The sequence below is a fragment of the Balaenoptera ricei genome, chromosome 14 (assembly GCF_028023285.1).
Source record: "Balaenoptera ricei isolate mBalRic1 chromosome 14, mBalRic1.hap2, whole genome shotgun sequence".
NCBI lineage: Eukaryota > Metazoa > Chordata > Mammalia > Artiodactyla > Balaenopteridae > Balaenoptera > Balaenoptera ricei.
The window spans coordinates 72,761,526-72,788,788 of NC_082652.1; the positions used below are offsets into that span (position 1 = coordinate 72,761,526).

Sequence of the window (27,263 nt, forward strand, 5' to 3'; positions counted from 1 at the left end):
GTGTTTTCTGAGGGGTAGATGCTTCCGTGATCATTTGAGTTTCAAGATGAATTAGCTGCTTTTTTTTTTTTTCGGGACATCATTTTTACTTGAAAGGACAATCAGCAGGAAAACTGTAGCTATTCAGACTTGAGTACTAGTTAGACATTTTCTCAAAAATGAACGAAGTGAGTCAGTCAGTGCAAGGAAAATAGTATTTGCTCCCAAGGATGAAGTTCATGCTTTTAAGACAAAATTAGAAATTTGGAAATCTTGTATCTGCCACAGGGATCTTGACAGCTTTGCAGTATTAAAAGGCCTTTCTGATGGGATTGGTGGTGAACAAATGTAACAAATGAGATTTTGTGATAATGTATAATGAAATGTGTCAACATTTGGAAGATATGTCCCATTCAGTGTACCATTCCAAATGACCATTGATTGATGTGACTAAATCAAGCGTGGGCAAAAAATATTTTCAAAATGCAAGATAGACCAATGGATTTTTATATAACATAACACAAAATCTTTATTGATATGGTGTCAGATTTCACATTACAACTAACTTTCAGGAAACTACTTATTGAGTTTTGGTGCAGTCTTAAAAGATAAAATCTACAATTCCCTGAAAAGGCTATTAAAAATACACCTCCCTTTTCCAACTACATATCTATTTGAGGTCAGATTATTTTCATGTAATTCATCCAAATCAGCATATCAGAACAAAGTGAATGCAGAAAGTGACACAATCTAGTTATTTCCTTTAAGGCACATTAAAAATGTACAGAAATAAAAGGTACTACTAATAATTTTACTTTGGAAAGTATAGTTATTTTTTTAAATACTATTTTTTGTGAGGTGTGAATATTTAATAAAAAATATTTTAATCTCTGTTTTGATTTTTAATATGGTAACTATTTATATCTATAACTGACATAAACGAAAGCTCTTTGGGTGCCTCAATAATTTGTAAGAATACAAATGGTTCCTGAGACCAAACAGGTTGAGATCCACTGTTTACATTATTATTCATTTTCCTGATGATTGTAGATCAGTCCTCTCTAACTCAGATAATAGATTAAGCCAAAGTAGGCCAAATTTACTATTTAAAAAGTTAGAAAGGAAGGAGGAAGGGAGGAAAGGAGAAAAGGAGGAAGGAAAAAAGAAAGAAAAGCATAAGTAAAAGCAGCATGTTGCCATAAGGTGTTGCTAGACTTTAATGGGATCTGTGTATGTCAAAGATCTGCATCACTGTAATGACTGCTTTCTCTTTATTTATGTACCACCCTCTTCGTCTGTGAGGAGGATTAGCTGTACCTCTACTAGCATGACAGTGAGACCAGATCAGAGAATCAGGCTAACGTTTACCTCCCAACAGGAAAAAGCTAAACTGGATTTTAGTCCAAGCAAATCATGACTGCTCATAATCCATTTAGAAAACATAGTTGTGACAGTGTGTGCATTCACTTCCATGAGCATCATATGAAAGAGGGCTGCTTTTGAAATTTTTAATATAAAAATTTACATTAGAAGAAAAATCATTTTTTTCTGGTTTGATTTTAAAGCTATTGCCAAATATGTTTTCTAGAATCCACCCTTGCATATCCCTCCTGTCTTTTAATTGTAAAACATATTACACATGCATAAAAGTATATGAAACATATGTCAGTTTGAAGAATAAAAATAAAATGACCATTTGTGTACCTATCACAAATTTATGAAATAGAACATTTCAGACTGGTATTATATGCCATTTCCTTGATGAAATCATGTTTATTATTTAACTGAATTTTTTTCATATTCGTATTAGCTGAGTAACTCCATTTGGTTCTGAATAATCAGTGGCCATGTAGCAAGACCAAAAATTATTTTTATGAATAATTGCTAATTCCATCATAGTTCAATTAAAATCAATTTAGTCAACAAAAGTCATGACCTAGGATCTTAAGTTCACTCCTCCCAGGGCTTTTTCATCTATATTATTACGGAGCCTGGAGGGAGAATTTTCATTTGCTCTTCAATATTTGCCTTGTGTTTTAGTCATTAGCTTTTATAATTTCTTTGTTTCTCGTATAATTTCCATCCACTTTGCAACACCAGAGTTTAAAATAACTCTTTACTCTAAAAAAAATATGTTCTTATTAAAAAAATTTAGAGAACACAGAAAAATCCAAAGATGGAAATAAAAACTACCCACAATTTTATCATACAAACGTAACCTTGGCAATAGTATCTCTGTCCTCCCCATTTCAGAACTTAAATACATTTTCTTGACATTCTTCTAAAAAAAAAAAATCACATTTTAATGGAGAAAAATAAGGGATACATCAAGATTAATCATGATTCTTTAAATAGCCAGAATCACCCTAATAGTGAAAAAAAAAAACAAAAAACAGAAACCAAAAGTCAAACTAAAAATAACAGCAACCAAAAAGGTTACTTGGTATTTTAAGTATTTTAAATAGCTGGGATGGATTTGTTTTGTTTTCATTCATGTGTATATTTCAGTTATCTATTGCTGTATAACAAACCATTCCAAAATGTAGTGACTTAAATTTTTATCTCTTATAGTTCTGCAGTTTATCTCAGCTGTTCCTCTGCTGGTTTCACTTTGATTCACTCAGGCATATTTGACCGAGGTGGGAGTGTTAAGACGGCCTCACTCACATGTATGTCAGTTGGTGCTGGTTTTGCCTGGGAAACTCAGTCATCCTGCATGTGCCTTCTCATCCTCCAGTTGGCTAGACCAACATGGTCGTTTCATAAAGACCCATGGCAGAAACTTGTACGGCCTCTTGAAGCCTTGTGTCCAGAACTCATCAGTGTAATTCCCAACACAATCTATTGGTCAAAGCAAGACACGGGGCCAGGCCAGATTTAAACAATAGGGAAGTGGACCCTCAACTCTGGACTGAAGGAGCTCAAACAATTTGTGATCACATTGAATCTGTCACAATGTTGTGAAACATATGAACTATTTACTATTAAAGACCATTTCCATTAGCTTTTGGGGAGAACTTCCATAATATTAGAATTTATTAATTGGATAATTACAGAGAAATATCTTTGGAGAAATGGAACCAGATTTCTCTGCCAAAAGCTGACATTTCCATATGTATGATTAGGGTGACACATATGATCAGGTTCCAATGTCTATGGAGGAGCAAAGATAATAAACGTAACTGAAATGGACCAGGTTGAGATTGAAGTAATCTAGAATATATATGCTCTGTCTAAAAATAGCAGATGCTTCTTTCCTGGCACTGAGCCCAGTGATGCCTGAACTATTAATATTTTAAGATAAAGAGAAAATCCCATCATTCTGTGTATATCAATAAGCTGATTCTAAAATTTATGTGGAAAGACAAGAGAATCAGAATAGTGAATACAATACTAAAGAAGAACGTCAGAGGATTCACACTGTCTGACGGTAACTCATGATAAAGCTGCAATAGTCAAGATATTGTTATATTGTCAAAATAATAGGGAAATAGATCAATGGAACAATCAGAGCTCTCAGAAATAGACCCACAGAAATATAGTCAACCAATCTAGACACAGGCCTTATACTTTTCATAAAAAAAACCCCACGAAACCTCCAATTGGATGATAGACTTAAACATAAAGCACAAAACTATTAAGAAAAAACTTCTAAAATACAGGAAGAAATCTAGGTGTTCTTAGGTTTGACAATGAAATTTTAGATACATTGCCTATAAAATAATCCATGAAAGTTGGACTTTGTGAAAATTAGTACTTCTTGCTCTGTAAAAGATAATGTTATGAGAATAAGTTGGACTTTGTGAAAATTAGTACTTTCTGCTCTGTAAAAGACTATGCTAAGAGAATAACAAGCCACAGACTGAGAAAGTATTTGCAAAGTACACATTTGGATAAAGGACTTGTATCCAAAATATACCACAAATGCTTGAATTTCAACCGTAAGAAAACAAACCAATTTAAAAAATTGGCAAAAGATCTTAACAGACACCTAAGCAAGATATACAGATAGAAACTAAGCATATGAAATGTGCTCAATGTCTTATGTCATTGGGGAATTGCAAGTTAAAACAACTATAAGATTCAACTGAATATCTATTAATATGGCTAAAATAAAAAAAAAAATTAAAATGACCATAGTAAATGCTTATGAGGATGAGCAACAGAAACACTCATGCATTGCTGACAGGAATGTAAAATTGCAGAACCACTTTGGAAGGGAGTTGGGGAGTTTCTTAGAAAGGTAAACATAGTTTTACCATATAATCTAGTAATCATGCTCCAAGGTATTTACTGAATTAAGCTGTAAAGTTCTGTCTAGAAAAAAATCTGCACATGGACATTTATAGCAGATTGTTCATAGTTATCAAACCTGGAAGCAATCAAGGTATCTTTCAATAGGTGAATGAATAAAGAAACTTTGGTACAATAGAAAAATATCCAGCAATAAAAATAAATAAGCTATCAAACTACAAAAAGACATGGAGGAACCCCAAATGCATAATTGCTAGGTGAAAGAAATCAATCTGAAAAGTCTATATACTATATAATTCCAACTATATGATATTCCGGAAAAGGCTCTACTATAGGAATAGTAAAACCACCCGTGATTGCCCGCAGTTTGAGATGTAGGTGGTGGGGAAGAGATGAATAAGTGAAGCTCAGGGGATTTTGTTTAGGGTGGTGGGACTATTCTATATGCTACAGTAATATTAGATATATGATGTTATGCATTGACAAAATCCATAGAATTAGACAACACAAAGAGTGAACCTTAAGGTACACTATGGACTTGAGTTTATAATAATGTATCAATATCACTTTATTCATTGTAACAAATGTACCACCCTCATGTAAGGTGTTAATAGTAGGAGAAACTGAATGCCAGGGATGGGGAAACTGGTATGTGGGAACTCTGTACTATTCGTTCATCTTTTGTAAATTAAAATAAAATATAAAAATATTTTAAAAAAAAATAACCATTTTGTGTTACATGATTTTCTGACAAAAGAAAATATAATTGAGTTGAAATTTTGGCTCTTCCATGGATGAATAAGTAGTATTACACATAGGTCCCAGGCCTATTTTCTTATAGCTAGAAGATAAAATTATATAGGTTTTATTTGATGTTTTCTATAATAATGTAGTATTATACAGTATATGTAGCTGAAACATTTCATGAATAAGCCTCCATTATAAAGATAGCTATTTATTAATGCACATTTTGTGAACCTGTCCATTTCAGGGATTTTATTTTATTTTTTTAAATTTATTTTATTGAAGTATAGTTGATTTACACTGTGTTAATTTCTGCTACAGAGCAAAGTGATTCAGGTATACGTATATATACATTATTTTTCATATTTTTTCCATTATGGTTTATCACAGGACATTGAATATAGTCCCCTGTACTATACAGCAGGACTTGTTGTTTATCCATTCTATATATAATAGTTTGCATCTGCTAATCCCAAACTCCCAATCCATCCCTCCCACTTGGCAACCAGAAATCTGTTCTCTATGTCTGTGAGTCTGTTTCTGTTTTCTAGATAAGTTCATTTGTGTCATATTTTAGATTCTACATATAAGTGATATCATATGGTATTTGTCTTTATCTGTCTGACTTACTTCATTTAGTATGATAATCTCTAGGTCCATCCATGTTGCTGCAATGGCATTATTTCATTCTCCTTTATGGCTGAGTAGTATTCTATTATATATATGTACCACATCTTCTTTATCCATTCCTCTGTCAATGGAAATTTAGGTTGTTTTCCATGCCTTGGCTATTGTGAATAGTGCTGCTGTAAACACAGGGGTGCATGTATCTTTTTGAATTATACTTTTGTCTGGATGTGTGCCCAGGAGTGAGATTGCTGGATCATATGACAACTCTATTTTTAGTTTTTTGAGGAAACTCCTTATTGTTCTCCATAGTGGCTGCACCAATTTACATTCCCACCAACAATGCAGGAGGGTTCCCTTTTCTCCACATCAGGGATTTCATTTTTAAGCAACATTTTCCTTCAAAACATTTTCATTTGATTTGAAAAGTCACTTTCATGAAGGATTATTAAACAAACTGGCAGCAATTTTGAAAAATTTTGAGACACTTTATCTACAATATTGGTTTAATAAAGATTAACACATTTTGAAAATTCTTTCAATGTTTTCGTTGTGAAGAATATTTATTTTTGTTGCTGTTATCAACCAGAAACAGATGTGACAAGACTGAGAAAGTGTGAATTTCTCTTTCTTCACACAAAGAGTATTTTAGATGACAATTACTCTCCCAACTATTAACTGGAGAACTGGTATTCTTTTATTCATCTGTGATCAACCTGTGTGGACTTGGGTCCAACCAAGGAAGATTAACAGCAATGTTAAAACGTGTCCCAGGTCTCCTCCCACCTCACTTCCTCTCTGATCACCCACGGCCCCCAGTAGGACCTAGTTAGGTTTAACCTCCTTTGGCATTTCTTCAGCCACCCCAATCCTGGTTTTGAAGATTTCTTTGCCTCATTTTCTTTGCTTCAAGATTGCTTTGAGTTTGCAAAATGAAAGATTATATGCTAATTCCATTTAACTCATTAAGTTGAAAACAGCCTAAATTAAACCTTCATAACTTATTGTTTATAACTTATTGTTATAAAAAAACAAACTTTTTGTTATAAAAAAAAAGAAACTTTCATTTTGAAAACAACAGATTTTTAACACAATTCTAACATGTTTTTCTAATCTTACTTCCCAAGCCACAGAAGCAATAAACAAAGCAGAAGGAGGTGGAATAGATATTAGTGGCAGGCACACTGAAAATATCAAAAAGGTACTGATACTGTCTTGTTCTTTGATGACAATAAGTCAACAAGGCCTGTAGCCCACACGAGTGACTTGTAGTCTCAAGCTTTTTCCCTTTGCCTTGTACCATGATGTCAACAACAGATAAGACTATTCTAATATCCTAATCCTAGAAACTAGGCATGGAAAGACTTCTAGGAGTCTATTTTATAAGTTTCCTTGGCATCTTTCCATGTTTCTTTCCTTCCTCTTCATCACAGTGTCTTGTTAGAAAAACAAAACAAAACAAAGTTCCAGATACATCATTTTTCTTCGCAATATTTTTCATAAAAGATGTGACCCTGTGCTTTTTTCCACAGACCCAGGACTGCATAGGCAACTGTATTTTCTGCAGAGACCATCAAATGTAGTAGCCATTGAAGGAAAAGATGCTATCCTGGAGTGTTGTGTTTCTGGCCATCCTCCCCCAAGTTTTACCTGGCTACGAGGAGAGGAAGTCATCCAACTCAGGTATTATACATTTAGGAGTTCTGTGAAGTATATGTTACTATTTATCTTTCTCTAATTTGATGTAAGTACCTAGTAATACTAGGGTTTTTGATAATAATTGAATATTCTTTCCACATTCCTTGGCATTAGACAGTATATAAAAGACACATACCCACTGGGATAAAGGAATGGGGAACAGAGTCAAAATCCATGAGATCAATTCTAAAAGGAAATTTAGAAAGTCAGTGTTGCTCTTGAGATGATCCTAACCACAGAGGCTTCAGCAAAGATACTTTGGAGGATCTCATCCTGAAGAAATGGTGTAGAGAGTGAAATACTTCTTAAGAAACCAACTTTCTGCATTTGAATGTATAGCATGCCATGATAGGGTCTGTGCAGTTTTTTTAGCTCTGATTATATCTCTCACCATCCCAGCTATAGCAAATATTCAAGATAAGACAGAAGAATTTGGCTGGCTTTAAATTACTGGACGTTAATATTAAGGCATACTTAGAAAGTAAACTCTTAATAGAATGGAATACTGAGTCTGAAACATTTTGATGAGAATGGATTAGATTTCACTTAAGAAATTAATTTCATTGATTTTGAGATCTGGTGTTCTAAATAGAACATTTATATTCTATGGTAAGATAGGTTCATAGGCAATAAGTTTATCTCTAAGTTTCATCTACCTTAAGTATTTATTTATATAACAACAATACATGGTATGGTATCACAATACTTCTGAGAATACTGAAATATGCAATAAATCCGGTTGGAGCTTCAGCATGTGAAGATGTGTTCTCTGAATATGGTCAGGCATGCACAGTGCACTATGACAAGTGACTTTGTACAAAGATTACTAAATTGGATGTCAGGACATAGGACATGGACTTCCACTGTGGGTAGTTACTTCTCTGGACCGGCGGTTCTCAAATCCAAAGTGAGCCAAATTATCTTTAAGTTTCTTTTCAGTACTAACATTAGTTCCAAGTTTAATCTACTTCATTTCTTTGATCATAGCACACAGTATTCCAAAGGGAGTGGTTTACCTTGAAGGGATTTTTGAACATAAATGCAGTGTTATCAAGCTCCCCTGAAATAGAGTTTTTTCTCCAGTTTTATAAATCGAGGTTTTGTGGAGTTCAGTTAAATCTTTGAATACCTTGCCTGATATAGATATATGTAAATCTACTCTCTAATGTCATATGTCTTCTGTCTTACAGGTCCAGAAAGTATTCTTTATTGGGTGGAAGCAACTTGCTTATCTCCAATGTGACAGATGATGACAGTGGAACTTACACCTGTGTTGTCACATATAAGAATGAGAATATTAGTGCCTCTGCAGAGCTCACAGTCTTGGGTAAGTTAACGGCTTGAGATGAGATTACATTGTACCCTTCAAAATATATCACCGTGATGCTATAAATGCTTATCACCAAATTGCTTCCTATGTTTATTAGTGTGAAATTGCAAAGCCCCAATACTCCACACATATGCTTGCTCTACGTTGATTAGTTGCACAGAGGTTAAATGTAGTATTTCAATACTTGCTCATTGATTAAAATCCAGATAGATCACTCTTAGTCTAATTATTCCCATTACATAACTGAAACTTACCAAAAATTATTATCTAACAAAAGGGGTAAATAGCAAATGAGAGGTTCCAAAATATCTGGGGGAAATAAATGAAGAAATGAATGAGAGAAATTGTATAAAAAAATAGGTACTTGAGTAGAAAAGTTAAATGTCATTTGAGATGACAGGGTTTCTGACATTAAACTCAGATGTGTTGGTAAAATTGTTCCGTTAATATGGAAATGCTATAGATGTTATGTTGAAAGTGAACCATTAAAATCAAATACATCTAAAGAAAACCTGCATAGCAAGAATCTAATTTAAATAAATGTAAGTTCATTAAATTGAGATAGGTAGGGTCACTGTGTTATCACTGCAAATAAATAATTCTTATATGTGGTAGCTCCTCAGTCAAACAAAATGTTTTATTATCCACCAGGTTTCTTTTAGCCAGTTTCATTTGAATCATGTAGTTTCGAGAAAGTGCCTTAACATTGGAATTTCAATTGATTTTTTCTGTAACAACACCAAAAACTTGTTTATCGGTCTTTGAATTTTGTCCTCTGGAGTAAATCTTTTTACCATTTAAAGAGTCCAGGTAAAATCATAGGCTTCTTAAGAAGTTATTCAGTAGGAATGAAAAGGTGTGGTATACTGATTATACCTGCTAACCTATATCATAATATTATTATGCTATCTGTTTTGCTTTAAAGTTTGCGTTTTGCTTTAAAGTTTATTCAGAAAATGCTTTCATCTGCACACAGGGTAATAACATATACGATGAGTGAGGCAATGGAGTTGTTTGTTCTTTGATCAAACTGTAAATATTAAACTAAGAATAGGCAAAGGACTCTAATTATTTGGTTTTAGAGGTAGCATTATTCTAACTAAAATATCAGCTAACTTTAAAATGGCAACAATTTAATTTACTCTTATTTTATATGGAAGTTTTTTTGTGAAACAAAGAACTTTCACATTTGTAACATCAAAGTACAGTAACAGAACAGCTACCATAGAAATAACCTTGTAATGTGTATTACTGATTGATTGTAAGGCAAACGTGGTTATGGAATGAGCTAGAATTTGTGGTGATCAGAGCTAAACCTCTAACTGCAAACGCCTGAGGTCTAATTTTATACCAAATTAATGCACATATTGAGACATGTAATGCTTCATTGATATCTAAGTCAAATGTATATAAATACTGATTTCTAAGGATAAACTAGCCAAGAAATATGTGTATAGACGTACATATATGCACATATTTTGACATTCATGGCATCTTCCTCTGTGTGTTACTGTGCACATATATATGTTCTCCAGTCCTTGATTGTTGAGCATTATCTTGTTTCAAAATTTTATTTTTTAAAACAGCAAACGCTAATTTATCCTTATATATTTTTGTCATTTATTTGCTTATATCCTGAGGAAAATTATCAAAGAAAAGTTTATACTCTCACCAGCAGTGCAAGAGTTTACCCCTCACAAGGGTGAACTTTTCTATTATTTGCCTATCTAACAATTTTATAAAATTGAGTCTCTTTGTTCTAATTTGCATCCCTATAAAATTCAGATTATTTTTATAGTTTTACTGGATATTTGCATTTTATATTTTGTGACTTGCTATCACTCTTTTTTGATCTTCATAAATTTATTGAAATAGTCATCTTTATCTTGTTTATTTGCAGGAACTCTTTATATAGGAGAACAGTAATAATGCTCTATATGCTCTGTGTGTGTATATTTTGTTGTTGTTTTGGGTTTGGTTTGGCTTGGTTTTAAGTTTTATATAGGGTACCACGTCTTTCTCTTTATGGCTGCTGGATTTGTTGCCTTTAGACTTCCATTTTTATTCTAAATGAACCATTCTATTTCTAAAAATCTAGTTATAGATTACATGTTGAATATGTAAATTAGAGGCATTATTAAATTTTAAATATAGATAGAGCTGTGTTTGTATCTTGGTTTTCCCTCCTCCTTCCTTCCTTTCTTTCTTGAATCCTCTTGGTAACTGTGTATACATTTTAAGGATTTCCCACAGACTTAATATGACTTATAACTATTGTAGAAGGCATGGTTTAATTTAGGATGTGGTTGTAACACTGTTTTAACTATTCTGCCCAGGCTTTAAAATAAGTGTTGATATAGCAAAATCTTTGATATAGTCTTTGACTATCCTGATATAAGCTTAAGTTCGTCCTGCAGGACTGAGTTCATATGGAAAATAGAATTTATTACTTTTTTTAAGGAAAAAAATACCTTCATTATCAGTGTTACTTACATTTGGTTTTCATCATTTTTAAGAATTTAAGTGTAATTTAAATTCTTCATAAGATAAAATTCCACAAGAAATCCAAGCTTGTGCTTTAATCATGGATTTTATCAGACTCTTGTTTTGTCTTTTAACTCATGGTTCTTTCTTGCACTTAGATTGCCTTTGAGTGTGAACTGGCATGAACTAACAGACTATTCAAGTAGGATATAATTTTATATACAACAAGATAAAGAGAAATTCTGTGGTCTTCCTCAAGAGTTTCAGAGTTAATGTCCGTTAAATATCATTTAAAGCATTTACATTCTAAAATGAAAATGGAAAGTTCCATAATATGTAAACCTATTGAAGAAATCTATATTAGATGAGATTAAGGGCAACCTTGTCTGAAATAAATAAAAAATAAATAAATGTATGGTTAATAATAACCATTTATATAATGTTTCTGACCTATAAGAATAACCATCAATACAGTATTGGTAGACCTCTTTTGAGTACATGCATTGCACTCGGTTCCAGAAAGGCTACACAAAGGTTTGAAGTCTGGCTTTATGCCCTTGCAATATAGTTACAGATTCATAGTCAGGTACCTTCATGACTTCTGAGTAAGATTTTTTTCCATATTGCATGTAAACATGGGATCTGTGAAGCTGTGAAGAGTTGATAGTCTCTGCTTTCATAAAAGATACAGCCTAAACCAATGGTGACAGGAGAAATGTGGAGATGAGGATGCAGAGGGAGGCTCTTTGAATACCGTTGCCAGCTTATATTTTGTTTAAATCACTAAAGCCATGATTATTTTTTTAAACTCTAGTTTTTAACAAGGATCTAAAGAATGGTATTCTGTCAATTCTTATTTTCAAAATGTCCAGATTTCTGGCTCAAGAGCTATAATCACCATTTCTGAACATAAATACATCATTTTCTCCATCTACCCGTTACCCTCACGCACACCTCCCTGCACACATCAAGACAACACTTAATAAGCATTCAGGAGATTTACCACTGCCTTAGGTCTCAATTGATTCATTGTCCAAAGCAATGCAGAAATGCATATGTTAAAGAGGTATTTGATCTTTAACCAATAAAGTGCTTGACCTTGGACAAAGCCTGTGCACCCTTGTCCATATGCACTCAGAAGGAGATGGGTAGAAAGTTCACTCTTCAGTAAAAGCCATTAGGTCTAACATCAATGAGAAAGTGAAAGTATTTTTGAATTTTCCAGAAAAGATTCTAGAATTCCTTTTAAAGCAGTCTGTAGCAATACAAGCAATATGCTATTAAAAGTTGACCTTTGTGTGTAGGTTTTCTCAGTTATTTGCCTTATCAACTTTCTAGAGAAATGTTGGCTAGAAGTGTCACAAACTGGCTTTGTAGGACACAAGTAATTCTACTGGGTCAGTCTTTTACACATGATTGAAAACTTGAAGCGAAACCTAAGAGTTCATATCTTCCACCGGACAAGTGGCACGTGTTACTTCATCTGGTGTTTGAGTTTATGCTTCTCCCAAGTAAACACCTTTGAAAAGAAGTCCTTTGAGACAGGTATTACCCCTGCCTGAAACTCCTCCTTAAGGGGCTGGGATCCATGTGTCACCCTTTAGGAATGTGTTCAGAAGGGCTTTCTCTACCGACCTGAGCATATTCGCCTTACACAGATATGTTCTTTAAGCCTAATGGTGGTGGATTCAGAATATTAAATTATATTTCAAAATATATAATATATATACATGTATATATACATATATACATATGTATATGTACATGCATACACATAATATACACATATTCTCTATTTCTAAGAAAATTTCTCTTCAAAATCTAGTCCCATATTCTCTCAAATGCTTATGGTTATCTCAACCATTAAATAATGTATCGATTTTGCAAATAATTAGATCATAGACAAAGCTATTCAGAAAGTTTTAGAAAAACCATCTTAAACGTGAGTTGAGAGCAGATTAAGATACATGGGGGAAGTTAAAGACCCCTGTTTAAAAAAATATAATTCTGTAATGTCGTGGGATAGAAAAGTCCACATTAGTAGCTCACTTTCTTCTGAAAATGCTATTGGACAATAAAAGAGATGGCTGGGTATATATAATGAGCCAACCAATTACAGTTTCTAGTCCCAGGTAGACAACTGAGCCACAGTATTAGTAGTAAAGTAGCACCCAACTGTTGGGTGTCTCTTGTATACTCTTTCAAGTACTCTTTGGGCATAGAGAGACATATGACACAGATCCAGGCCTCAAAGACTAGTTAGGTAAACAGACAAGAAGTAGGCAATTACTAAAAAAGTCAAAGAACAGTTGGGAGAGAGGGAGGTGTGGGACCCTGAATAAAGAGTTCAATAAAGGTGAAAGAATGGGAGTTGGGGCTAGGACATTGGGAGGAGAGGTGGAAGGAGAGCCTTCTGGGCAGGGGGAAGGAAGTGGGCAAAGGTTTAGAGATAAGCAAGGGATGGAGAAGGGGGAGTGATTATGGGTACAAAGGGAATCTGATGGTGGAGTGGAAAAGTGGTATAGATCCTGACTATGTTGCTAACGTGGTTAGATTTTTATCTTAAGCGTAATGGAAAGATATGGAAAGATTTTTGAGTTGTGGCTTACCAACTTTTCATCTTGTTTAGTTTTCTAACTCTCTAATCCTCAGTCCCTTCTTTGGTAAAGAATGATAATTACTTCATCATAGGATTTGATGACTACTTGGGTATGAGAATTGGGAGAGAAGGGTTCCAGAAGAGCAAGGAACAGATTTGGGTGCTCCGGGAAATAAAGAAATGTAAGATGCTGTTCCAGCCCTCATGAGAAGCCTAGAGCATAGTTGCAAAGATTAAGCAAAAACAAACTGAAACAAAATGCCACAAATATTGAAACATCCCATGTATTCTCTTCATAACCAGTTTTCCTCATCTATAAAATGTCCATAGCAACAACTGGTCCCTGCATAATTCTCACAAATTGTGGAGGAATCATATAATGATGTCCTAACAATACACAGAGATAGTTTTTTAGAAATTTAGAAATCTCTAAATTTAAGTCTAAATTTAGATTTAGAAATATCTAGAAACATAGACAAAAAATTAGGTTTGTGGCACAAGGACGATATCCAAATTCATGAAGCATTTTATGTTTTTTACTTTACTCTGTGCCTCTATGGCCTGCTCGTCATTCTTTCTTCCCAGCTGGATTGTGAGAAACTTAAAAACCGATGCTGTGTCTTTTTTGTCTTGGCCACTCAAACTCTTGGTTTGTTCTCAGGCTCATCTGAGTTTTAAATATATGAAATACAATTGAATGTGCATTGTACATAAATTATCTGACTTTCTATCAAAATATTTCATAAGCTCTCCATCGAGACTCTTGTTTTTTTCCTACACCACTGTTATGCACTGAATTGTTTCCCCCAAATTTATATGTTGAAGTTTTAATCCCCACTGTGACTGTATTTGGAGAGAGGACCTTTCAGTAGGTAATTAAGGTAAATGAGGTCATAAGGGTGGGGCCCTTATCCAATAGAAATGATGTCTTTATAAGAAGAGGAAGGGGAGATGGGGTGTGTTCAGGGTGGTATGGCAGTAGACCACCATGTCCCTTCCAAACTCTGGAGCTTTCCCACACTGCCTCCCTCCCGCCACCTTTTAGATGCTTCCTGGCACCTGGTGTTTATTGAGTGCCCTCTGTGCCTGGTGCATTGCTGATTTCTGTGAGGCTTTATAAAAGGAGAATGAGAGTGGGTCCGGTCACAGCTGTAGTCTTCTGACCCTGGTCTCCAGTCTCAGCAGCCCTGGGTTTGAAGTGATTACAGGCTGCCTGTGCCCTGACTATTGGTAATGTGGGCAGTGGAAAAGTTGCGAGGGTTGCAGGTTTCAGGGGATCCATACTGGTCCCTTTCCAAATAGGACAGCCTTCAGTGACTGTGGCAGTGACCAAGTATGAGACAGTGGAGGGAGTCGGGCTGTCATGCATTCACCGCCTAACACCTGAATCTGCCCCCCACCATGACCCCAACACACCCCCTGTGGATGAGCATAAGGGTTTCCTGCCAGGTGGGCTGATCACATGCTGGAAAAAATTTTTTAAAATAAAAAGAAGAGGAAGCAATGTCAGATCACTCTCTCAGTGCACACACACAGAAGAGACCATGAGAGGACACAGAGAAAAGCCATCATCTGTAAGCTACAGAAACAGGTCTCACCATCAGCGAACCCTGCTGGCACCTTGATCTTAGACTTCCAGCCTCCAGAACTAAGAAAAAATAACTTTCTGTTGTCTAAGCCACACAGTCTGTGGTATTTTGTAATTTAAACCACAGACTAATACTACTACAAAAAGGGTGGTTGTTCTATGCATTAACCTGTTAACCTTGATCAGTTTTACAGAGACATGAGCTACAATGGAGAAGTATATTACTAACATTTCTTACATATTGTTAATATGGACAATCTTCAATTTCCAGGAGTGTTAAAAAAACAAAAACAAAAAAACAAAACTTCCTCTTACAGTAGCAATTAATCAAAACCCATTTCTTCATTTATACAATTGATTATATGTAGTTCTACTATCCTTATAAATTTAGTGTTTGCTTGTCTTATTTCTTCAATATCATCTTTTTATTTAGTAATTTTGAAGTATAAGGTACCACTTTAGATCCTATCATATTAAATTATTTGACCAAATTTTAATTATATATATATATATATATATATATATATATACATTATTAACTATGAAGAAACTTTGTTTGTTTTCTAAATCAACTCTTAGGTATGCTCTATAAATTCAGTTTACTACAACAAGCATGTAAATGTTGACACACACCATCAACTCTCAGATATGTCTAGTAAGGAAAGGAAAGGAAAGGAAGGAAGGAAACATGATAATTAAAAATTGATATGGCTTTATTTTTTATATATGCTTTAGTTTTATAATTTTTTGTGAAACATATGTATCATTTGCTGCTACTTTCTCAGCATGGATAGTTGGCCAAGCAGAAAATTAACCCATCCATTTGTTTGGAGAGTAAGTGGCACATTCACCTGCCATTAAGGTGTTCAATCACCTCCTTTATAAACTCGTTGGTGGATCACCCATGTTGGGTTTTAGGCTTATGTTCTTAGCCATGAATGGAAAATAGTTATCCTAAAATATATTAATTAATATAATATTTATTCTTTTATTGCAATGTATAACTGTTTGAATGGAGTTCTTCTGAATTTACTGCTTCTGCCTAAGTAGCAGTCCTTAAATTTCATGTCTACCTATAATTGGCCTTTATTAGCAGTGACACCACCCCCTCACCCATATGCATTTAATGATCATAGTCATAAAAGCTGTGCCTTAGGTAAGTTTATGTTGATTATCCTTCACAGGTAATTGCCAAATGGATCATATTGAAGTTAGTTAAGAGTTTTTCCATGTAGGGATATGATCCCAAATACAAGTGCATAAAGTAAGGCAGAATTAAAATTTAAAAATTCATATATTAGCTGTTTCTTCCCATCACTGTGTTGATTACTTATCATAATTACTTTCCTCACCTGAGATCACCACTGTCATGAGAGTATGCAAAAGTTCTATCCAAAATGATGTTTAGAAGATTCTGTGGAATGCATATAGGTATTAGAAGAAGAAAAGTGGTAAACTCAGGCTGTTAGTAATAAAATCATTTGATTACGACTGCAATTATACCTGGCTATGGAAATACTAGTTGGATTAGTGGGAGGATTTATTTATTTATTATACAGATATTTATGTTCAAGCCTACTATGTGGATCTCTACTCTCCTTCCCTCTTCCTTTGGAGAAAACAATTTGAACAGTGTTTTGCATTTATCCTTGAGATGATTATGATCTAATTTTTTTCTTTTTCGGACAGATAAGGAAGGAAGTAGAGGCCCCAGATGGAAAGGCAAAGGCTATGTACTAATTCAGAGCATTAAAAAAGGCAATCTAAGACTATGATTTTAATTAGCCCTAACAATCTCAGCAAGGTGAAGTGACCATCTGTGGTTTAGAAGGAGAACTGCTGACAGTGGTAGAAAGCTGCCCAAAAGGAAATTTCATGCCAAAATTTTCCTGAAGTACCAGAAGTATACGTTATCCCAGAAGGAGTTTAACTCTGTGCTAGGACTCGAACTAAATTAAACAGGAGTGTTTTAATTAAAGTTAGCAAGAGTTAGCATCAGTTGTGCTTGCCAATTTTTAAACACTAGGGAGGAAAGATGATATTTCCTTATATACTTTCTAACTTTTTTTCTGACTTATTATTTGATATATCTAGGTATACTCATTTCAGTAATTTTACATATTTAGGTGTGGATTCATCTTTAGTATAATCTGGTATATCTGAGCAGGAAACCTCCAGAGTATATCTTATATTCATGCAACTGAAATTCACACTATAAGACCGACGGTCCCACTACCACTTGGTGGCAGTGTACCTAAGGGCAAAAAGCACCAACTTGAGAACACAAGTCTTAAAATGGTGGACTCTATTAAAGCATTTGGAGTTTCTATCTATACATTGGTTGATTCATTTATTCATTTGCTCAACAAATGTGTATTTAAAATACAGTAATTCTCTCACCTAATGCTTTAAAAAACAGCTTTATTGAATATCATACATTAAAATTCACATACTATACAATTTTGCATTTAAAGTGTACAATTTAATGGTTTCAGTGTAATGCAGATGTGTGTGACCCATCTGACCACAGCCAATTTTAGAACACTTTCATTACCTCATACTGTTTAGCTGTCATTCCCCTGTCCTCTTGTTCTCTCTTTCTCCCTGCCTTACCCACAGCCCTAGGCAACCACCAATCTACTGCCTCTGTAGATTTCCCTATTCTGGACATTTCATATGAACAAAATCATAGAATATGTTGTGTTTTGTGACTGGTTTCTTTAACTTAGCATAATATTTTCAAGGTTCATCCTTGTGGTTATACATCAGTACTCCATTCCTTCTATGGTCAAGTAATATTCCATTTGTATAGATATATCATGTTTTATTCATCCACTCATTAGTTGATGGACATTATCTCCACCTTTTGCCTATTATGAATAGTTCCATATAAACATTTGTGTACAAGTTTTTGTGTGAGCCTATTTTTTTTTAACATCTTTATTGGAGTATAATTGCTTTACAGTGTTGTGTTAGTTTCTACTGTATAACAAAGTGAGTCACCTATACGTATACATATATCCCCATATCCCCTCCCTCTTGCATCTCCCTCCCACCCTCCCTATCCCACTCCTCTAGGAGGTCACAAAGCACCAAGCTGATCTCCCTGTGCTATGCGGCTGCTTCCCACTAGCTATCTATTTTGCAAAAAGAGTCACGTACCACAATGTTCATTACAGCACTATTTACAATAGCCAGGACATGGAAGCAACCTAAGTGTCCATTGACAGATGAATGGAAAAAGAAGATGTGGCACATATATACAATGGAATATTACTCAGCCATAAAAAGAAACAAAACTGAGTAATTTGTAGTGAGGTGGATGGACCTAGAGTCTGTCATACAGAGTGAAGTAAGTCAGAAAGAGAAAAACAAATACCGTATGCTAACACATATATACAGAATCTAAAAAAAAAAATGGTTCTGAAGAACCTAGGGGCAGGACAGGAATAAAGATGCAGATGTAGAGAATGGACTTGAGGACATGGGGAGGGGGAAGGGTAAGCTGGGGCGAAGTGAGAGAGTGGCATTGACATGAACCTATGTTTTTAATTCTCTTGGGTATATGCCTAGAAGTGGAATTGCTGAGTTGTATGGTAACTCCATGTTTAATCATTTGAGTAACTACCGGGCTGTTTTCCAAAGCTACTATACTATTTTACATTCCCTCCAGCCATGTATGAGTGTTTCTATTTCTCTACATCCTCACCAACACTTGTTAATAGCTGATTTTTTTATTCTAGCCAGCCTAGTGAGTATGAGGTGGTTTCTCATTGTAGGTTTGATTTAAATTTCCCTGATGACTAATGATGTTGAGTATTTTTTCGTGGAATTATTGGCCATTTGTATATATTTTCTGAAGAAATGTCTATTCAGATCCTTTGCCCATTTTTAATTGGGTTATTGGTCTTTTTATTATTGAGTTGTAGTGGCTTTTTATGGGCATATGTGTGTGGAGTGAAGTCTGCCACCTTGATAGGAACAGGCTAAACGGAACGCCACAGAGGAACTTCTAGGGGCAATATGAGGTCATCAGCTACCTGGGTGGAAATGTTTGAGTTCACAAAGACTGTCTTTTCTTGCCTTGCTTTTCTCTTTAGCTGGCACTCTGTCATGCATGTGCACTGCTCTTTGATCATTAGATCTGACACAACCTGCACCCATGTGGCAGCCCCCATCCTTCCCTGTGTTTCTGTAACTTCTTGTTAATTTCATTATTAACACTTAATGCATTGGTCAGGCAGCTTCCATAGAAGTTCGTAACGTGAGTTGTAATTAGGTATAACTCAAATTGGTTCCTCAAGGGGAGGGGTTGTATCTTAGTCATTTTCATGTCCCCAGTATCTTACATACTAGTTGGCATGGACTAAGCATTAAGAAATATGTAAGAAATGCATAGTTTTCTCTCTCAGAACTGAATTTGGGTTTTCATCCTAAATGTTGAATATGTGGAAAAAAAAAAAAGTGTCTCATTCATTTAGTCCTTCTTGTGACAAAAGAAAACCCACAAAAACAACAGCAACAACAAGATTGTGCACAACCCTCAGATTCCAAGTCTTCTTTCTCATTTTATCTATATTGCTATGGTTCCGAAAAGCTATTGCGATGCATGAAGTTTTAAGTGCACTATAATTAAGACATGACAAAGTGTTCTAAATTGCAATTGAAATATTTTGGTAGTTACTCCTTGTGAAACACATTTGGGTTACAAGTCCAGTAGGAACAAAATGGACAAAGTTAAAGATGAAGCAACTGCGTCATCAAATGAGGCATCTCATAAAGATGAAGGCTAAACATTCTTGTTCAGCAGCATCCCCCCAACTGTCTTTTTATTATTAAGTATTCTAACAAAAGTGAAAAACACAAAACAAGAAGTCCTCTGTGTTCCCTCAATTTAGGAAATGTTACAGCAAACAAAGTTAAATTAAACAAGTACATGCTGCAGGTTTTCTCAGAATCTCTAACAGGCTAATGTTTGGGAAATGGTATGTGCAATTAGCAAAGACTGTAGAGTTAAAAGTCATTTTTTCCCCTATGTTTGGAGGATGAAAGTGCTTTAGGTGAAGAATATCCTATTATCAGCAGTAAAGCTACACCAATTTAACTTATATGTAATTTCAACTTGCTGTATACATTTCTGTGGAAACTGCCTACCCAATTAAAAGGGGATTTTTACCATGGTTAATGGGTGTGGTCATTTTTTTATTCTTGAAATTCAGACCCATTACACATTTTGTAGGAAACAACATGATGCCTTTTTAATCACAGCCCAGAGCTTCCCTTCTGCTAAGAAAAATAAGTGTGATATTTGTGAGTTTGCATCTATTTCTTCTTTAGAGGGCCAGCAAAGAAAATAATTAAACCCGGTGATTAAATTATACAATTCAGTTTTCCCTTGGTGTGTTCTTAGTGACATTCAAAAAAATAGTTAGTGAATCCAACTGCTGAATTCTTGGTCATAACACTTTATCACCGATTTCCAGTGTATGAAAATAAATTTCAAATGACCTGGGGGATTGTGTGTGTGTGTGTGATTCTTAAAGGATGTTTAGACAGATAGAAGTAAGGATTGTGTATGTAATACTGTGTTTTCCTTTAGAATGATAATTCAGGCTGTAGAATACCTTGGGAATTAAGACTCCACAGGGTCACTGTGTAGATATATGCAGGAAGGGAGAAAGAGAGGAGGGGCATTTTCCTTCTTTGATTTTTAAAACAATAATAAAATCATAAGAAATGGCCTCAGAAGAAGAAATCAGTGAGTGAGTTTTTCTCTTCCCCACCTCTTGACTTCCTTCTATGTAAACAGCAGAGCAAATTTGTTCTCATTTCCGCTGTAAACTGCTTGGTGTTCTTTTTGGCTGAATGCTTTAAGGGACATTTCATGCTTATCAGCATCTCCCCTAAAATCAGGAGCATCTGTATGGTTGTGAATCTAATCTTTCATTTTAGCCACACCTTCTCCTTCCACCATCTTGCTCTTCTCTCTACTGCTCCAGTCTACTCCAGTTTATATTGTACTGAGGGTGTTACTGGGTGAGCAGCTGAGAACACATCACTTGATCTGTGCATGGTCTGTGTGATGGACCAATGACACCTCATCTGCAGAGCTGGTATGAAGTTTAGACTAAGTGAAATGACACATGGTCAGTGCAGCTCCAGGGCAGTGCCTGGAATGGAACAGATATTTGATAAGTGGCATCGTTATCATTATTAACAACAGGTGCCTGCCCATTAACATGCATTCTGCTCGATTACTCAAACTCAGAATTGGGAGTCTCGTTTAGATCTTATAAGTTGGACAGGTCTTACCATTTCCTGACATTTCAAGGAAACTCCAGGAGAAAGAAACTGTGCTAAAGAAGCATTCTAGAGGTGACTCTAAGAATAGTAGAACTTAGGGCAGTAAAATTTATCTTAAAATACAGGATCACTGAACCAAAGTGTAGAAGTAGGGATTCATGAGAGGAGATGAATGAGTTATGCTGCTTTGAGTGGGCTCTATAGTCTAGTGATTTGGACATGAACCAGGGTCTAGTACGTATGAATTATTAAATAAATATTAGCTATTATTATTTTAAAAAATAATTTGAACTAAAAGTATTATAGGCTTTCTTGAGGGAGATTAAGAAGTGTACTACCATTATTTACAATTTACCAAAGACTATGAAAATGTCAGCATTGTAAAGTATTAAGAAAATCCCCTGGAAAATAAATATTCACAATTAAATTAGCTTTGGGTAATAAGGAATATTTATCATTCACATATATAATACATATGAAAACTTTCAAAATAAATAAATAGAGTTTGGTTTAATGAATATATTCTCAGTGTTGCAATACATTAAACCCAGTCATGAGCTTTGGGCCCTCTTTTCTTTATACCTTATTTACATTACATTATTTACATTAAATCTATACTAGTTCAACCTCCAGGGTATATTTCAAATCTACCTATTTTTCTCCATCCTGCCTTCCCTCACCTTAAATAAAGCCAACTACTCTCACCTGTTACCTGGACCAGACCTGTAACCTCCTAACTCTCTCTCTTTCAGTCTTGCCTTACTGTAACCCATTCTCTCTCAGAATGATTTCAACAGTTTAATCAGAACACAGAATGTCCCTTCTTAGAAATTAAAACGCTCAAGGTCCTTGCATATTTTTTTAGACTAAACTAAAAACTCCTTACCACATCTTACCAACTGCTGTGGGATTTAGCTTGTGTCAACTTTGCTAACTTCATCACATCCTACCTCTATCCATTGGTCTCCAATACTAGCCTCCTGCCTGTTCCTTGAACAAACCAATTTCCATTCGCAAAACATTTTGGGGCAGCTTCCCACGTCTGGAATGATCTTCCCTCAGCTCTTAATGTGGCTAACTCCTCACCCAGATCATATCACAAATGCCACCGTCTTTTGGAGTTTATCCTTGTCCATTCTGACTAAATCAGCCTCTCTCAGTTACTCTGTTCCACCATCCTGTTATTTTTTCCTTTGTAGTACTTATTACAATCTGTTATTATCTATGTCCTCATTCACTGTTCCTATCTGCACCAGAGTAGAATCCTTATCTGTTTTGTTCACTATTATATCCGTAGAAACTAATCAGTCAATCAATCAATCTGTTGAATTAATGATATGTTGCCATCACCATCGGCATTGATGTTCTCATAACTCACATTTATTGGGCACACATTATGTGCCAGACATTGTGCAAAGTGCTGTGTTTTCTCATTTAATAGGCTCAAAATCTATATATTCTTATTTCCATCTTTAATCTCCACTTTAACTGAGGCTCACCATCATCAGCATTTTCATCACTGTCACCATCATCATCATCATTTTAGGAAGCAGAATTAGAGTTGGTGTTGTTTGTCTTTCTCAGACAGTGGTCAGAGAAAGGAATAGGGCCCTGAGATGTAGGGAAGTCCATCAGGACAACCCAAATGAGCTGGTCAGACAGGTGGATCATCAAGCGGGGGCTTGTGGTAAACAAAAAACGGACAGAGATCTTAGAAGCTGTGTAATTCTCAAAGTGCGGTCTCCAGGCCAGCAACATGGGCATCACTTGTGAGCCTGTTAGAAATGCAGAGTTGTTGTTCATGCCCTTGCCTGCTGAATCAGAATCTCTAGAGATGGGGCCAAGAAACTATCTCAATAAGGCTTCCAAGTGATTCATAACCACTGCTTTAAGAAAAGGAAGACCAATCTGGCAGGTGGCAAAAGAAATGGGATATTAACAAGAGTAAGGCAAGGCATTCACATTCAAAAACCAGAACAAACAAAAGTAGCATTGACAGGCCATGTGCAAAGACACAGACCTGTTATCAAAGTTGGAGTATAAGGGAGGGGCTTGGATGTAAGGAAGAACCGTCAAGGTAGAGAACAGGGTGGGATACTGTAGGATTAGACAGTATCCACATGGACTTAATCTTCTCACTTGTAGCTCTTGATCAAGTTCTTGAAATTGCCCTCTGATACAAAGGATTAGCATCAGAGCATGAAGTTGGACTAAGCCAAAAATAGAGAGAAAAAAAAAAAAGCCTATCTACTGGAAGAGTGTGGGTCTGGGGAGGAAGATGGGCCATGTTGACTGCACTGAAACAGATCTGTAAGTTTGCAGATGACTCTGAAACTGTTCCAACTTGTGAGATGGATGTTTCCTGCCAGAACACTTTGTAATGCTGTGTGAATAGACAAAATAATAGAGGATAAATTTCAGCTATGGCAAGTGTAAGGTAATGTATCTTGGGGAAATGTAATCCAAACTATGCTGGTAAAATGAATTACTCTCTCTTCTATTACTTTTGTCTGGAAAAAAAAATAAAAAAATATCTGAATCTATGTCAACTATTCCTTGAAGATAGTCCAGTGTAGAGTGGCAGTTCAAAAGGTCAACCAAATGCCAAAGATAACCATGATAAAATTGAAGAAAACAGGATTATATAATTTTGTTAAATCTTTGAACAGAGCTAATAATGTTTCTGTACGTGGAGTAGAGTCCATGGTTTTATTCAGTACATTTCATTAAAGCCATAAAACAGAAAAGCCTGAAAGGTTAACAGAAATGATCAAAGGAAAAAAACAGTAAGACCAGATGAGAAATTTTCAGTTCAGAAAAATGATGAGTGAGAAGGGACACAATCAAATTCATGTCCATGAAGGATATTAGTAAGTGGAGCATGGTCACGTTCAACAAATTCAACAATACTATACGTAGGAGAATCCTCTTGAAGCTTGAAGGTAATTTTAGGACAAAAGAAAAGAAAAGAAAAAGTATTAGACTTCTTTTCATACCTGGTAGTAAATTTATTGATGTTCTTCCCCACAAGTGAGTTCATAAATTAAAAAGATAATAAGGAATATAAATAATTGGAAGATGAGATTTAAAATGGTTTGTAAAAGGAACACTCTAGATCATTCTGGATATTTCCTTAACATTTAAAAAAGACATTATTTGGAGATATATTCAAATTCATGCATTCTCATGAAAAAACAGAGTCCAGGAATTGATGACTGATGCAGTGTAATGGTTTTTAAATATCCTTTAATATATATGTATGTATACATGCACAAACAAACACTCTTATTCACACAAATATGCATATACATATATAAGTTTATATTTGCTCTCGTTTAAAATAAAATTTTATGAAAGAAACGTGTTCATTAACTATAAGTACATTTAAAAATACAGACTAGTATACAAATAGTAAACAGTAGTACAAATAGTATACAAATAGTACAAATAGTATACAAATAGCATACTAGTATACTATTAACATTTTACTATACGATTTTCTCTATATGGTTACAATTTGTACTTTCTTCTGAGTTTTAAAAGTATTTACTGCCTCTAAAATTTTGTCACTATGTAGATTGTTGATTTAAGATAGGCATTTTTAAACATAATAACATGAAAATACTAATATTCTGTGAAATTCAGTTTACAAGAATACAGGATTTTTGCTGTATATTTCAAAATGAAGTAGACTTTGGTTTTAGTATTCAAGTTTATTACACTTATGAAGTTAAGTAGTTTTATAATTTACATTATTTCTGTAAATACATTTTATTTCTAACGTCTTTTGTTTTATGTTTTAGTACTATTTTGTTTAGTATGTAAAGACTGTCTTAAGTATGTCTTAATAGCACATAGGTGTCTCCTTTGTTTGTTCGTATCTACCCAACTTGAAATACTTTGCCTTTTCCAAGGAGGGTTTCACTTGTTCCTATTTATTGTCACACACTATTTAAATTATTATCATGCGATATTTGAAAAAACAGAGTCTGAGTTTAAATATTGGTGCTGTTTACTAGTTATATTATGAAGTTGTATGAAGGTTTAAATTAGATAGTGGACTTAAAACACTTAGTATATTGTCTGGCACAGAGTAAGCATTCAAATTATTTTGTTGTGATTATTTCCTCTGCCTTATTTTATACCTCTGGCTTTTATTTTAATACCATTTTGGTGTTTTCTTTGTTTATATCTTCTACTGTATAGATTGGGTTTATTTTAGTTTTAATTTTTAGAGTAACTAAGAAGGTAGAAACACTATTACAGATTTTATAGACAGTTAACCAAATTGGTTAAAATAGTTACATAAATCTAAAATATGGTAACTTGATGGGGCATTTAGAATGTCATTATTTTTACTGCCTCTTCCTTCTTAAATCTCATTGATATTAGTATGATGCCACATTAATTTTATTTATCTACAGTTTTGGGGGTATTTGTCTTTGATTTTTCATCCTATCTGCTATAATAATTGTGCACACTTATAATTATGTCCTAATAAGCATTTTAATTGTTCACTGACAGAAGTAGAAGGTGACATGTAAAGACAATGATTGATATGGAAAGTATGACTGAAAATTCATGAATACAAATGATAAAAACATTGTTGTAATCTATGTTTATATCATTATACTTTTTAGAAATTTATGGTTTTTAATTGAAGTATAGTTGATTTACAATGTTTCAGGTATACAGCAAAGTGACTGAGTTATATATATATGCACATATATATACATAATTTTTCAGATTCTTTTCCATTGTAGGTTATTACAAGATGTTGAATGTAGTTCCCCATGCTATACAGTAGGTCCTTGTTGTTTATTTTATATATAGTAGTGTGTATCTATTAATTCCAAATTCCTAATTTTTCCCTTCCCCCCTTTCCTCTCTGTTAGCCATAAGTTTGTTTTCTGTGTCTCTGAGTCTATTTCTATTTTGCATATAAGTTTATTTGTATCATTTTTTTAGATTCCACATATAAGTGATATCATATGATATTTGTCTTTCTCTATCTGATGTGCTTTACTTAGTATGATAATCTCTAGGGCCATCCATGTTGCTGTAAATGGCATTAGTTCATTCTTTTTTATGGTTGAGTAATATTCCATTTTGTGTGTGTGTGTGTGTGTGTGTGTGTGTGTGTGTGTGTGTGTATTATATATACACACCACATCTTCTATGCTCTTTTAATTGATGTGCAAAAGCATCTTCTGTATCACTTCCACAGGGTTCATATATATAGTTACAGTTAAAATTTAAATTCTCTGAGAAATGAATGTGTGTTTCTCTTATTTTTATTTTCTAACATTCAGGAAAACTGAGGGAGATTTTCTCTATGTTGTTACTGTAGTTTTTTAAAGGACTTGGAAGTGATGCGTAATGAGAATATTAAATTTTGACAACAAACCTGGGTTTTAAATAGTAAGAAAAACACCATTCTGGTGAATAACATTTCTCTATCTCACTTTATACAAGGAGTGAGAAAATTGGTAGAAGCAGAGATGCTTCCATGGTAATGTAGATGATTGAAGAACCAGATTTGCCTCCTCAAGTTGAGAGTGATATTTTGGAAGCCTGGGAAGGGAATTAAGGGTGTTTAGAAGGTCTGTGGAATTATCCATACTTCATAGGAAATGACACCTCAATGTCTCCAGTTT

The 27,263-nt window shown here is 34.5% G+C and overlaps 1 protein-coding gene across 1 annotated transcript in view; it reads left to right on the forward strand.

The window, feature by feature from the left end:
* Positions 1-27,263, forward strand: part of DCC (DCC netrin 1 receptor) — a 1,173,736-nt gene that overhangs the window by 541,928 nt on the left and 604,545 nt on the right. Inside the window, exons 8-9 of the mRNA XM_059893793.1 lie at positions 7,137-7,287; positions 8,493-8,629. Of these exons, the coding sequence (XP_059749776.1) occupies positions 7,137-7,287; positions 8,493-8,629 (288 nt within the window). The remainder of the gene's footprint in view (positions 1-7,136; positions 7,288-8,492; positions 8,630-27,263) is intronic.